At 41.1% G+C, this 14733-nt stretch overlaps 1 protein-coding gene across 1 annotated transcript in view; it reads right to left on the bottom strand.

The window, feature by feature from the left end:
• The window catches only part of LOC145994472 (dynein axonemal heavy chain 1-like), a 1132367-nt gene that overhangs the window by 994620 nt on the left and 123014 nt on the right, over positions 1–14733 (bottom strand). Inside the window, exons 13-14 of the mRNA XM_083130607.1 lie at positions 13585–13765; positions 6309–6440 (exon numbers count right to left, since the gene is read on the bottom strand). Of these exons, the coding sequence (XP_082986733.1) occupies positions 6309–6440; positions 13585–13765 (313 nt within the window). The remainder of the gene's footprint in view (positions 1–6308; positions 6441–13584; positions 13766–14733) is intronic.

Raw genomic sequence — 14733 nt, 5'->3', positions numbered from 1 at the left:
GGCACGGCAAATAGACCTTATTCCAGCTTCGATGAAAGTTCGATGTAGTTGTCAGTCATTAAGTTCAAAGCTCTCTGCGCGTGTGTTGTGATGGGTTACCGTGTTCCAATTTTGTTTTAATTCCATTTCATGCTCAAAAAGGCTACCCGAAGTGGGACCTACAGTTGAAAGTGGGATCCGAAGCACTAGGCAGTTGTGTCTCCACCAGGAATCGAACCTGGGACTCCGTGATTATAGGGGGTTAACGCGTTCATGGCTTTACAGTTTCGTGAATTCAAGGAAGCCAAGGTGAGAAAAATGTGAAGAAATATCTTCTACACGGAGCTAACTGTGTGTATGTATGTAAAACTTTCTAGCACATCCATTTTCCTACCTTCATTTTATCATCATTACGTTGAATTTTGCACCAGTGATTTTTCACTACGTTCTAGGTCACGTCACTTTGAGTCGTAAAGTATTGTCTGTAATTCAGTTTTAGTATAGTTTGTAGCCTCTCACCCAAAAATTTTAAGGTGGGAGAAGGGAGGGGGGGCTCAACTTCTGGAAAAAATAGTGCGAGTTCAATTGAGAATACGAAAATAGAGCGGAATGATTATATTGCTACAATATCTTCAGGAAAGTAAAGCGTAAAATTGAATTCTGCCTCTGAGTGAGTCCATGATATTGTTTATGTTTGAAGGTAATATATTAAACATGACTATCAGCATAACCGAACGCATATAATGAGATGATTTATTAGTGTTACCAGACTAGAGGTGTGGAGTGCGGCCTGTTGCCTCGTTCATTACGGAATTCCACATGTAAAAATTGATCAGCTCTTATTGCTAGTAACCATTATAGGCTTAGACCAAATTCTGGCGTTTATATTTCAATTCACTTCCTCAACAAATCCTTTCTCGATTGACTAGATTTTAAGCGGAGCATCATTCAGTTGTTTGTGAGTGTTCTTTTTGCAGAAGCAACAGCAGCTCGCTCGCACCCACAGTGCCTCGCCCACTCGACGAGACGCGTGGTCTGTGCAGTGCAGAACAATGACAGTGTTGCCTCTCTATTCGATCTTTGTATTCTCTTTTGCCTGCCACTACACACACATTTCAGACAATTCTTCCCATACAACAAATGGAAAAGCAATCAGGCAATTGTTAAATGGTTCTATTCTAGATTTTCTATTAACACTTTCCACGGCCAAGATATGTTAACTTGGTTCTGTTTCGTATTCCCACAATTTGGCTTCTTGCAGTAGGGCTTTATATTGCAAGCTAAAAAAAAAAAAATTTCATCCGTTTCATGATTGTGAGAAAGAATATGGTGGAAAAATACAATACTTGAGACAATATCACCAATAATAATTGGCCGCCGCTGTGCCCGAGCGTGGTAAGCCGTCGGCTTTTGATCTCGCTGCCGAAATTCCCGGGTTCGAGTCCCGGCCTGGGTATGATTGTTTATGAGTGTTCCTTCATGAATTTTATCATACACTAATCCTCATCGTTGCGACTAGCCAAAAGTAAAGTAAAAAAAGAGAAAGATATTAGTAATAATAAAAATATGAATCTAGTCCCCCATGGTTCCTTTATGACTGTCCTTTTATCAATTTCATCGAGTCATCATTCATCCTCATTGTTGCGATTAGCCAATAAATGGTAGAGAAAATAAGATGTAAAATAATAACAGAATTTTTACCACAGAAGGAAAAATAAATGCTTCAGAAAACATGCAATACAGGAAAAGAGTGTCCTGTAATGTGAGTCTGTAAACCAAATGTAAATCACGAATGAAGAAGTTACGTGAAGATTTCGTCTTCTACGAAGCAATACAGGCTTGGATGGCGTAGTGGTAGTAGCGTCGTCGCCTTGTAATCAAGGGGTCCCGGTGGGAGCACAAAGTGGTTCGGATCCCACTTTAAACTGTAGGTCCAGTCCCGATTAGTCATACTGTGCATTGTGGACTTAAAACACCAAATCAACAACCAACCAACCAATACGGGGTTGGAAACACTACGGTTATAGGTTTGGAAACACTGCTCCTCTCGGGAACTACTCTACCAGGCGAAACTAGACGATATAAAATTCCGGGTTGCATAACCGTAAGGGAGGGCCTTTCTTTCGAATTCCTGTGTACATGCAAAATTACTTTCCACTTACGAAAAATGAATTAACAAGTATGTGCCAGAATTAATAAAATGGACTCAGAAATGGAAAATAAAAATAAATCCAACAAAAAGCAACACCATAGTTTTTGCATCGAGTGGAGCTAGGGAGAAAATCAAACTCCAAATATTCCAGACGCCAGTCCCTACGGTCAATAAGATAAAGTACCTAGGAATAAGCCTTGATACAAGACTGACTTTTGGCCCACATCTAGATGAGGTGGCAAGAAGGGCAAAACAAAGAACAGGATACCTCATGCCTCTACTAAGATCACCAGCGTTGTCAATTGAAACAAGACTCCATCTGTATCAAATGATGATTAGACCTATATTATTATATGCCGACCCTACATGGTTACAGGCCGCTAAAACACATTTACAGAAATTGCAATATGTACAAAACAGAGCACTCAGATACATTGGACATTACCCGTTAGCAACACGTATACAACAACTCCACAAAGACATGGACCAGCCCAGGTTTGAAGATATACTATATATTGCCCGGGATAACCTGTGGAGGCGGATTACGATGCATCCAAACCCATTAGTGCAAGCTATAGGTCAAATAAAACCCAGAGTAGAGAGGGTTTCACTTCCCCGTCCATGACTGTTTATATAAACCAGATAAATGAAATGACAATCAAGTTAATGTAATGATTATGATTGTGAATGTTCATATATATGTAGTAGTGAGTAGATTTTGGGGATTTTCTGGGAACATTGTAAATTGTACTAACGCGACAGTTGCGTTAGTTTTTGTAAAATATTGATGTAAAGAAAAGTAATTATTGTAACAGTATTGTAAATTATTGTCGATTCCAGTTAATGTTAAATAAACAATATGCTGGGATACACAAATCCTGACGTCAAATAAAAAAACAACAAAAAAACCGGAGCTCAGATTCTCATCTTTCGAATCCACGTACGTGCACTGCAGAAATGACAGGCACGAGGCCGTAGTACCTCGTCCATTCAGCCCAGCAGAGGTAGAGAGGAGACACGCTCAATCCTGGAAATCCCCGGCTATGGACAAGGGGAAACTAAGGAAGAGAGTCCGCAAGAGACGACCTAGTAAAGAAGTAAATGATGAGGACTCTACCACCAGCGAGTACGACAGCGACTGCCAGGTCGCGTCGCAGCCTAGCAGTCAGCCTAGCAGTCAGACACGGGGACAAAAGGCCGTTCCCGCATCAGAGAAGACACGCAGGCCCCCCTGCATCTCCATATACAACACGACAAGTCTCACGACAGCAAACCAAATAACTGCACTCGTCGGCACCAAGGTGGATTTCAAATTCACCAAAGGTTGTTGCAGAGTATACGCATCCGACCATAAGGAATTCATGGTCATACGCGAATTCCTACAGACCCACAACATTGGACATGCATACGACTCATCAGCAGCGGCAAAGATAAAAGTGATAATACGACACTCCCGGTGGATGTGTCCCCCGCGCAAGTCCAGGAGTGTTTGATAAACGACCTTGGGTATACCATTCATAGTGTCAGCCGACTCACTGCTCCCATTCGACGTCAAGAACAGACCAACCCAGTGGTCCAGGATTCCAGTGGCCACACTCAGGCCAGGCGACCATTACCCCTTTTAATGGTCGTTCTACCTAAAACACCGCAGTCTCAACGAATTTATTCGCTTGAGTACATCGGTCAGTTTAGAATCAGAGTGGAAAAATACCACTCGAAGCAAATACTCCAATGCCACGCGTGCCAGAGGGTCGGGCACGGCCAGCGGCATTGTTTCGCTACGCCCCGCTGTCAAGTGCGCGGGGGCTCACCGATTTGCTGACTGCCCGGAAAAGGACCGGGCCACACCACCAAGATGCGTTAATTGCGCCCAGCAGCATTCTGCCAGCTACAGAGGCTGCCCGCTCTTCAAAAAAATAAAAGCAGAGAAGAAAACCCCATCTGACATCAGACGCCGAGCTCCAACCCGGCCAATTCGACAGGAAGTGCCAGTGACGTCATCCGCCACGGCTCCAAGACCATCACCACCGCAGAGACCGGCCAATCAGCGGCCACCACCTAGCAGGAGAGGCCCCAGCACTCCGGCACCTCGACTGGCTAGCCGCCCCGCAGTTCCAAAAAATCCGACCAGTCCTTAAGCGACCCTCCTGAACCTACTTCAACAACTAGCACAACCGGACATCCTGACAGGGCTCATAGCCCTACTTCAAGGATTGCAGGAGATTCGGCAGGCGCCGGACCGTTCGTCTCGACATCGGGTTATCACCCATTTAGTCGACACTCTGGTGCCGTAAGGTAACACGTAATGTCCTGTGATGTCCTTCGTGGTTTCATGTTTGGTAACTTTTTGGGAACAATGTCTGACCGCGCCTCTTGCGACAGATGCAGAGGGAAATGTAACTGTTGATTGTATAACTTCTATTATTGTAAATAAATTATATAATAAGACACCTGTAAATGACTAGTGACAACAAGATGCAGGCCCTCTTAATAGATGCGTCCTGACCAACAAAGGTCAATAAAAAAAACAAAAAAAAAAACGGACCTCAGTTGGCTCCCGGATGTCAACTGGCAAACATCCTGGGAAAAACCGGCCATCTAGCCAAAAGCCTAGCAGCCATCCCAGAAGGAAGGAAGGAGGAAGAAAGAAGAAGAAGAGCCTAGCAGCAACCTAATTACCCGGTCTAATCGCTTCGGCTGATAAGTGCCAGGTTGTACCTGCCCGGCTTGTCTAGGAGCACCTAGACCTCCTTCCTAACCTGCCGCCCTTGTACAGGAGACACCGGTCGGCTTGCCGATTCCTAGCTAACGCCGGGGGTGTCGCGGCATTCTTTAATCCTTTACCCAGCGCCCGCGTGTCGGAGGTGCCGGCTGGCTACGGCCAGTTCCCAGGTGTGGTTGGGGGTACCGCGCACATTCTACTTTCTCTTACAGGGGAGCCCGTGACGTCGGCCGCAAACAGTGCCCTAAATAAAATTAGGTTCCTATACTCCCCCTGGCGCCTCACTGCGAGGAATAAATTGAATGGTCCCTGCCCCCCCTTTGAGTCCAGAAGTGGTGAATGCACGTGTAGAGTAAATGTAAATGTACGTAACTGATAAAGGTTAAAGACTAGTGTGCTAACAGACTTTCTTATGATAAGTTTATAATAAGCATATATATGTATAAAAAAAAGCTGTTGTTCACGTTTTACCCAGCAAACCCTGAGTTATCTAGAATCTGTGTCCGCCAATTGAATTAAGGAAGTTAGCACTTATGGGTAGACTTTTGCCGTCCTGCTAATTGAAGTGTTTAGAGTGTTGTAATTGTGTGTAGGTGGGACGTGGCAAGATCTGTTAAGGCAAGATAAATCTTGCTGACCTGGACTAAAGATCTACTTGGTTATAACGTAATAGATTTGTTTACGGTTATATTTGGTTAACTTTGATAGATTTTATATGTTTAAGTTTTACGAAGTTACGTGTGGTAGGTTTGGATATCTTAGGTCATTGTACTTTTCATCAAGATTGATAATTTTATTCACACAGTCGAAAAATTCGACAATTTTTTGTACTTTAAAACAGGGTGCGATTAGAAGGGGCGATGAACAGGGTTTCCCTCATGACTTGAAAATTCCCACCCTCTGGATAAACTTGAGCGTGACGACATAGTCTGAATGTATGAAAAGCATCAACGAAACTGTGTTACATATCTGATGCTTTAAAACTGTAGCAAAATTTGATTTCATTAGTATGTCAAGCATGTAGGCTACAGATGTTTACATTTTTTGGTGAAATATGGAAATTATATACATTCACAAATATTTAAACGTTAATGCAATTCAAAACCCTAATAATTTTCAGAACAATTAATTTTGTTACTTACATAGAGTAGGACCACTTCTCGAGGAATTCCCCGATGAGTGATGGTTCAGTGGTAAATGGCTTGTTGGTAAATGTTCAAGTAGGCTTATATTAGTTGTCAACCATTAGATCAAATTAATTTTTCGCTATGCGGCGGTTGAGAAACGTTGTAAAATAATCTCTGAACATATGCATTCTAGAAACATCATTAATTCCTAGACTTAACATTTATTCTGACATGAAATTAGTACGCGTATTATTAAAAATACACTGAGGTAAGATTACTGTCAGTTATATTGTAGATCAACGTAAAGTACGCGTAAAAGTTTACTTACCTGGAATATCTGCGAACACTCGAACACTTTTTTGCATGGTTCTGTAACTTTCAGCCACGTTCTTCTCAATAGCATCCCCGTCTATATAAATCAATGGATTGTCCATCCACATTTCATACCAACGCAACCAGTCTGCAATAGAAAGATAATAGTTTTTTCAATAATAAAAACAGCTAATTGTGTTACTATACTTGATATACATCAAATTCTTTAAAACCATCTGTGTTACTCCAGCATTCATCTTACAAATCACAATTACCAAATGTTAGTTTCCATTCCTTCCTTCTACCACCTTCCGGAAGAAATATAGTTCCAAATTAATTTCTAAACTTATCAATAATAAAAATAGCTAATTGTGTTACTATACTTGATATACATCAAATTCTTTAAAACCATCTGTGTTACTCCAGCATTCATCTTACAAATCACAATTACCAAATGTTAGTTTCCATTCCTTCCTTCTACCACATTCCGGAAGAAATATAGTTCCAAATTAATTTCTAAACTTTACTATTTACGTACACACAAAGTACTCTCCAATGGCGTAGTGGTAACGTCGTCGACTTGTAAGTAAGTTGTCTTTGTCTGGCGTACGTAGGAAGGAGCTGATGGCACTACGGCCTCCTGCAATCCGAAATTTTGAGAATATCACAATATTTCAAACAAAAATAGAAAAAACGAAAGTGGCATATGCAAATCCCTTTTAGATAACGAAAGTTATAACTGGCAATTATGAAATATTTTATTGTGTACTTTGTCCGTACCAGTAAAATGCTGCTATGTGAATAATCCCCCCCCTTTCCGAATAAAATTCTGTTCTATACCCGGTGGTTCTGTTCTCACTTTAAACTGTAGGTCCAGTCCCGATTTGTTCATCAAGTTGACTTATATACACAAGCTACAAATATAAAAACTGCTTGTTGGTAATTTTCTGGACTGATCTTAAATTCTGAAAAGCTAATTCATGAATTATAGATAACTCACTTGCTACGGAATATACCTAAAAAGAAAGAACATGGAAAATGTACAAATCGGGAAATAGAAATGTGAAGAGAGCTTCGAAGTGGGTGGGGAGGCAAAAAGAGGGAATCTAGATGCAGAAAGAGCTGACAGAAAATTGCTTCAGAGACCTTTTTTTTTTTAAAAAAAAAAAAGGAATACTGGGGCTTATGAGAGCCTTAGGACTTTGATGTAACATGAACTTCATCTTCTACGGCTAAAGATCAAGGAATTAGGAGTTTGAGGGATATGATCTTCTCTCAGATGAATATAATCTTCCAGATGCATTACAGGAGACTAGATGACCTCATATACATGTATATGACCGAGATTTCTTTGTGTGTTTTATCAGAGGACGTGGATGAGTGTTTGTATTTGCTTTAAAGTCCTTAAAGCCTGAATCACACAGAACTGGAAAACCAGTAGTAATGCTCTAGTTGACGCTGGACTGGCTACCCATTTGCTAGTTTTCGCCTCACACGGTACTTGTTACACCGTACTTGTCGATAGTCTGTCGTTCCCATAATGGCGGCCGCGCGAGATGTAAACAACGTATCACTTCGCACTTTTAAAATACGGTAACTATTCAACCGAAAGGAATATCGCTTCGTATTAAATGGTTTTCGGTAGGGAAGAATTGCGCTGATAAAATACATACTTTACAACGTTTACTATACACGCATGGAAGAATATTTTAGCTTTTTCAATTGTACACATGCCTTTCGTGCTGTATGCACTCGGAAACCACAGACAAAAAACGCTACTTTGCAAACTCACAGATTATCTTCACATGGGTAAACTTTGCTCTGATTGGCTGTTCCACAGAATCTAGTCGAAGAAAGTTAGTAGCAATTACAACATGTCCTATTCCTCAAAACTAGTCAAGCAGTCAGCCAGGCGGCCATGATTTCTACCTAGAAAGTCAGTTCATCGCCAACTAGGGCATTCCAACTAGAAATCCAGTTCCATGTGATAGGGGCATTAAGCTCGGAAGAGTTTCTTGGGACTGGATCTACAGTTTAAAGTTGAATCGGAACTCTACAATGTTCTTCCTACACGGGTTACCGAAGCCGGGATATCTCGATTATGAGGCGACATCGTTATCACCACGTCATCACTGACGTACGCAGAATTCTTTCTCGGTGGGAGCTGAAATTTTAAAGGTGGATAGTACAGTCACGGACACTTCTGGATTGAAGGAACCCCATTGACTTTCAATGGGATCATTACAACCAAGAAGCGTCCGTGACTGTACATAGCTGCTTTCTAGAAAGGCGGCATATACAACAAGATATTTCGTATGTTTAGAATTTTACGCTCTCAAAAATAACAATCGATGGGTTATTTTGACAGGAGTTTGGATTTACCACTGTGTTTTTCCCCGAGTTCACTGCCTATTTGAAAATGTTGATTTTCTCAAAATTTCGAGGGGGAGGGCATCACCCCCTTAGCGTATGTCAGTGCACGTAGGCCCTTGTGTGTGTGTGAGGAAAGGAAGTTGCGTTACTCTGAATAATATCTGTAAAAAAATAAGAATATATCTTCTTGTACGTTCCTAAGGTAAGTGGTATCAAGTGAGAACTTTTTTGACAACGTCCATCGCTCAGTTTTTTTTTTCTTATTTTGATTTTTGATTTTGATTTCATATATTTTACTTCGCTTCTTCTGCCACTTTTGGCTAATTTGCGAAGATGGGGATGAGTGATGATATGATGAAATTGATGAATAGACATCACAAACGTCCATGCCCAAGCCAGGATTCGAACCCGTGACCCCTGGCGTCGCAGCGCGATTTGCTAACCACTCCGCCACGGGGGCCGACGCTCAGTTTTATATCAATGAATATCTTAGGGAAACCCTAGGGAAGAAAGTATAGAAACAACAGGAGGTGCTGATTACATTACATCCAGTGTAGCCGTCATTGGGATTGCGTGGGGCCAACTTCCACACCCTCAATGGGCCTTCACCAGGGGGGGGGGATTGCTACTAGTATATCCTAGGCTGCAGCCAAGTCCAGGGGAGGGGGCTTACAAAAATGAGAAGCTGAAAGGGCAGAAGTGACAATGACCGTCGACTATTATAATTCATAGATACTGTGATAATACCCAAATAAAACAATAAGAAGGTAAACGGAAGGAACTTTCTAGTGTTTAAATAACTTATTATATCATACCCCTATTTTCAGTACTGTATTTCAAGAGGAGTGCAAGTCTGTATGACAGAATGTAAAGTAAGCCCCCTCCAGATGACGTAACACTGTTCGTAACACTTGTTATAAGTTTGTTAGACTTTGAGTCACTGTTTGAGGTGAGAGTTATCTTGTTAAATCTAAATGTATTGTTTTATCGAAGTTAAATGAATAATTTTAATCATATGTGTGTCTATTTTAATGTTTACAAGTGTTATTGATACAGAGCATGCAATTAGTGGAAGTGAAGTACCGTGATAACAAAACTATTAATAATAATAATAATAATAATAATAATAATAATGTCGGCATCGCTCACACCAAAGGATAGCCTGAGAACTCAAATTTTATAAATCACTCCCCCCCCCCCCTCCGGGCCTTCACGGCGCGGCACAATGTGCAGGGAGTATGCATGCATACTCCTGTGAAGAAGAGGTATGAGGGGCCATTAGCCAGTCTAGGTGCTAATTTTTGGTGCTGGGGGAAACTTTCAAATTTGCATAATATCCCAATACTTCAAAAAAGATTTCTGGAATTTCCTCCAAGTGGAGATATTTCAAACGCCACACTGCGCGTATGGCGACAGCGATCGATACACACACACCCACACAACTCTTTTCTAGTTGTGGCGATGTTCTACTCGAAATTACATTCTCTGTTCTCCGTATATAAAAAATAGAGAAGTGGAGTAGTATCAGCAGTCTCTCGTCTGAAGTGACATTCCTCTATGTGTCGCTGAATGCTTAAGAGGTTGATGTCCTCAACTTCCTACCTCTTTCTCAGAGAAGTAGCCTAAAGAAGGAAGTCAAACGTTCCTTCGAGTTCAAAAATAGAAACGACATGTCATCGGCCACCCACTGGGAAAAGACAGTTTCCGCAGTCCAGCTATTGTTATTCCTGAAAGGGGGAAAAGTGGAGGTGGGACAAAGTTGTTGCATTAGACCAGGGGTCGGCAAACTACGGCCCGCCGTCTCTTTTTCTATGGTCCGCGAGCTAAGAATGTTTTTTTTTTTACATTTCCAATTTCTTAAAAAAAAAGTGGGATAATATTAATTAAACGCGGAAATTATATGAAAGTAACATTTCAGCGTTTATTGGAGTGTATGGGAACATTCCTACGTTTGTCGATACGCATTGTGTTATGGCTCATTAGTAAATCTGTGTTTCAAACAATGATTGTGGTCTACTGAGTATTTTCATTACACTAAATTTATATACAGAGCATTCCCTGACATTCGCTACGAGACTCGGCGGCAAGCGGCCCGGCATCAGCGCTTGTCTCTCCCGGTGAACAGATCGGCGACAGTCGCACGCTACAGTCTGTTTTTTCGCTCTCCCTGCCTTCACTCTCTTTCCCCTTCTGTTGACGTTGCAGACTGACGCCAGTATAATCTTCCCTCGGAAGTTGTGTTGTGTCGTGTCCGTGTGTTGAAGACTGTGGCTTAATATGTCACCACAAAAGTTTACATTACATCAAAGGATTTATCTTGTCGAGTGTTACTTCGGAAAGAGGAATTGTGGGGAGGTGCGACGACGTTTTGCAACGAAATTTCCTGGTGTCCCCGTTCCACATAGGGCCACTATATTAAACCTCGTAAAAATGTTTAGAGTAAAAGGGTCAGTTCTGAATAAAAGTGGAAAGAAAAATGGGGAAATAAAGTATACAAAGACAATCCGCACACCATCCGTGAGTTAAAAGAGAGTATTGTACGAGAAATCGGGAGAATTACAGTAGACGAACTTGCACGTGTAAATGTCAATTTCCTTCGGAGATGCCAGGAATGTGTTGCAGCAGAGGGGCATCATTTTCAACATCTTCTGTAGTCAAGGTTAGTGCACAATATGAAAACTGTAATTTTAATAGCAGACTCTACCGACTGTCGCGGACCCCGTTCACCGAGAAAGACAAGCGCTGATGCCGGGCCGCTTGCCGGCGAGTCTCGTAGCGAATGTCAGCGAATGCTCTGTAAGGGTGGCTCAAAAAGTCACTTAACACCCTCGGTACAAGGCCACTGTAGCGCGCAACGTGGAAATGATGATGACCAATCGTTGCCAGGCCAAAGGGGAACCACATTGACGCCACCCGCATGGTCGGCGGCCATCTTGATGTCCGCCACCTTGAATTCAACTTCAGAATTTTAAATGGGAAGGGACTGATATGATATATCTAATTCAGCTAGAATTTCACGAGAAATGCAATGGTGAAGGTTTTTTTCGATGTATCTTTAACCAGTAAAAAGTTATGACTGAATTCTTGAACCAATTTGCTCCTTTTCGAGGTATTAGAAAAATGCCTTAAAATTTGTTTAGCGAAATCGGTAACGCATCGAGATCAAAGTGATGTCTAGGGAGAGAAGTTCGCATGCCATTGCACAAGATTTTAATCGGATACATCCATGAAGAGCTGAGCATTATGAATGGTTGTCGCGAACAATTACAGTGTGACGCTTCCATTAAATGAAAAGTCCTTCGCAGTGACAAGGCTAATGTTTATGTGGCCTTGCATCAGGGATGTTAGGGATGTTAAGTGACTTTTTGAGCCACACACACACACACACACACATACATACATACATACACACACACACACACACACATATATATATATATATATATTGTGTAAACTTGTTTTTTTTTGTATTTTTAAGTAGACTTATCTAAAAAAATTCTACAGTTTGCCTCTTGGCCCGCGGAATGTAAAATATTTAATGTTTGGCCCCTTTACAAAAAATGTTTCCCGACCCTATATTAGACCACGTACTGGAGCAGATCCCGTGGGAAATCCCCGGATGAAATAGATTAGCGGGAACACTGCTTATAGAGCACCTCTGCTCATTTGTGATATATGAGGTGGAAGATGTGTAAAAGCCAATGCCCTATGTTCGATTTTTCGTGATGTGGTTCAAGTTTCAGATTGCGCTGCCAAAGAGCATTCGGTGTGGTGTTATAATTGGTAGCACTGCTGCCCTCTTTTGTTTTTAAATTAGGATTTTCCAGTGGCGTTACCTCATGATGGATGTAGCGTGAGTCTATTCCAGTTGACTGGAACGAAGGTTGAATCGGCGGTAGAAATAATGGAATATACAGGGTGGAGCAAAAGTCAGGTTACATAGAAAAACAAATACGTGCACACACACACACACTCAGACTTGCGTAAGACGTCTGCTAGTGCTTGAGCTGATTTGGGAGGTGGCAACTGTGATTCTTTCTTTCAGATAGTCCATTCTTTTAAAATTATACTTTTATGGGAGAGGGCACACAAAAAACACTAAGGAAACAAACAAAGTAAAAAACAGGAGCCAGTATACTTTTTCATCTTCTGCCATTTCAACCGAAGAATTTCACAGCATACTGATCCTGTTTCTCACTCCCCATTTTTTTCGATTTAACGCATTTTTTTACTTCATTATTCATTTCGAATAAGAACTAACTGAGATTTATTATCTGTTATTAACAATAAAAGTAACAAACTGTTGTTTTTTTTATCTTAATACGTATGATTTTTCTTATAACGTCTAAGATAAGCAATTATTTTACTTCAAATATATTTTACTACGGATAATCTATCAGATCTATCAGAGGCGTCTGCTGAGCGCAGGCGGTGCAGGCGTCAATTGTGGAAAAAGAATGATTACTTGTAATCATTTTTTTCCCACAATTGACGCAGACGCCTCTGCTATATATATATATATATATATATATATATATATATATATATATATATATATATATATGTGTGTGTGTGTGTGTGTGTGTGTGTGTGTGTGTGTGTGTGTGTGTGTGTGTGTGTGTGTATCCAAGAGACCATTAACAGATCATTACCAATAACAATATGTACACAATATATATATATTATATAAACAAAAAAGTAAAGCAATAATGTAAGGAAAAAGCAAACACTTATCAAAAAACTAAAAGAACCATTTCAACTATTTTGTAATTTGTAAAACGTGTAGGTGTATAATAATTTACATACACACACACACACACACACACACACACACACAGACATATATTAAGATCTCCCCCACCCCCTTTTCCACCACCACCACAAGACGATGATTTCGCACCCTACAATGAAGCCATTACCTGAAGTTGTTTTCCACAGGTTCCGGTACGGCTCGAATTCCTTTATGAGTCGATTAAGATTCTCGAAAGGCGTGACCGTCATCTCGAACAGCTTCTGCCTCTGGTTCAACATGTTGCCCGTCTCCTGACACTCTCTCATCGTCTTCCATGTTCGCTTGGCCTCCATGGCAATCTCGTGGGCCTGAAATTAGAATTTGGTTATTTCTGTACTGATATTACCATTTTAATTTTTTCTTCATTTTATTTTATCGATAGTATCAAGACGAAACGAGCGTTGCCACGTGCCGGTATACGTGAAACAGGAAGGTCTTATCTTGAGTTGCAAATACCGTCCGGTCTTCATCTCTTGCCGACCACCGTGGCAGAGTGGATATCACAGTGTGTTACGGAGCCTCAGGTTTGAATCCCTGCCTGAGTGTGTCCCTTCATCTGTTTCATCATATCACTCATCCTCATCTTCGGAATTAGCCAAAAGTGGCAGAAAAGCTAAGTAAAATAAACGATACTAATCAATCACTCAATCAAACAAACGTACCATAACAGAAATATGGAATCACTAACTGCATCAAATCTTGCATAAACTAAAGAAAACGTAAACTTAATGAGTTAACAAAATCATAAAGTTTTTGAAATCACGCCTAACCTAACACTGGGTTAATTCTTCAAGATATGTGTAAATAAGTGACCGGGATACGAACTCTATCCAAAATAGATCCAGTAGACACTCATTGGGTGTCTCGTGAACGAACATATGGATATCCAGGGGACTTGCAATTGGTTTATGCTGGATATATTCTGGACATCTCTAACTCGGCCACTGATCCAGCCGTGAAGTTAAGGTTCGGCAACTGAACGTATCGACGGTTCCATTTCCGGGTCCTCGCGTGGGTATGAGAATCACTTTGTAGGTGTCTATTTATCAGTTTCAGCTATCATCATTCACACTCATCGTCACTACTGCCATATGCGGAGAGAAAAGCGACATAAACATATTAAAACGAGAAACCACTGAAGTAAAGTTTGTGAGATCAACTTGTTGTTGTATAAGCTCCCTTATGGTTCATGTAGGAGTAGACATAGTTGATGAATCATGCCACAAACACACCCAAAGTTGCGATTTCCATATTGGTTTTGTGAAAAACGCACCGG

Source organism: Lepisma saccharinum, chromosome 10 (genome assembly GCF_977018435.1).
Source record: "Lepisma saccharinum chromosome 10, izLepSacc3.1, whole genome shotgun sequence".
In the NCBI taxonomy this organism is placed as follows: domain Eukaryota; kingdom Metazoa; phylum Arthropoda; class Insecta; order Zygentoma; family Lepismatidae; genus Lepisma; species Lepisma saccharinum.
This window is presented reverse-complemented; position numbering and strand designations above follow the sequence as displayed.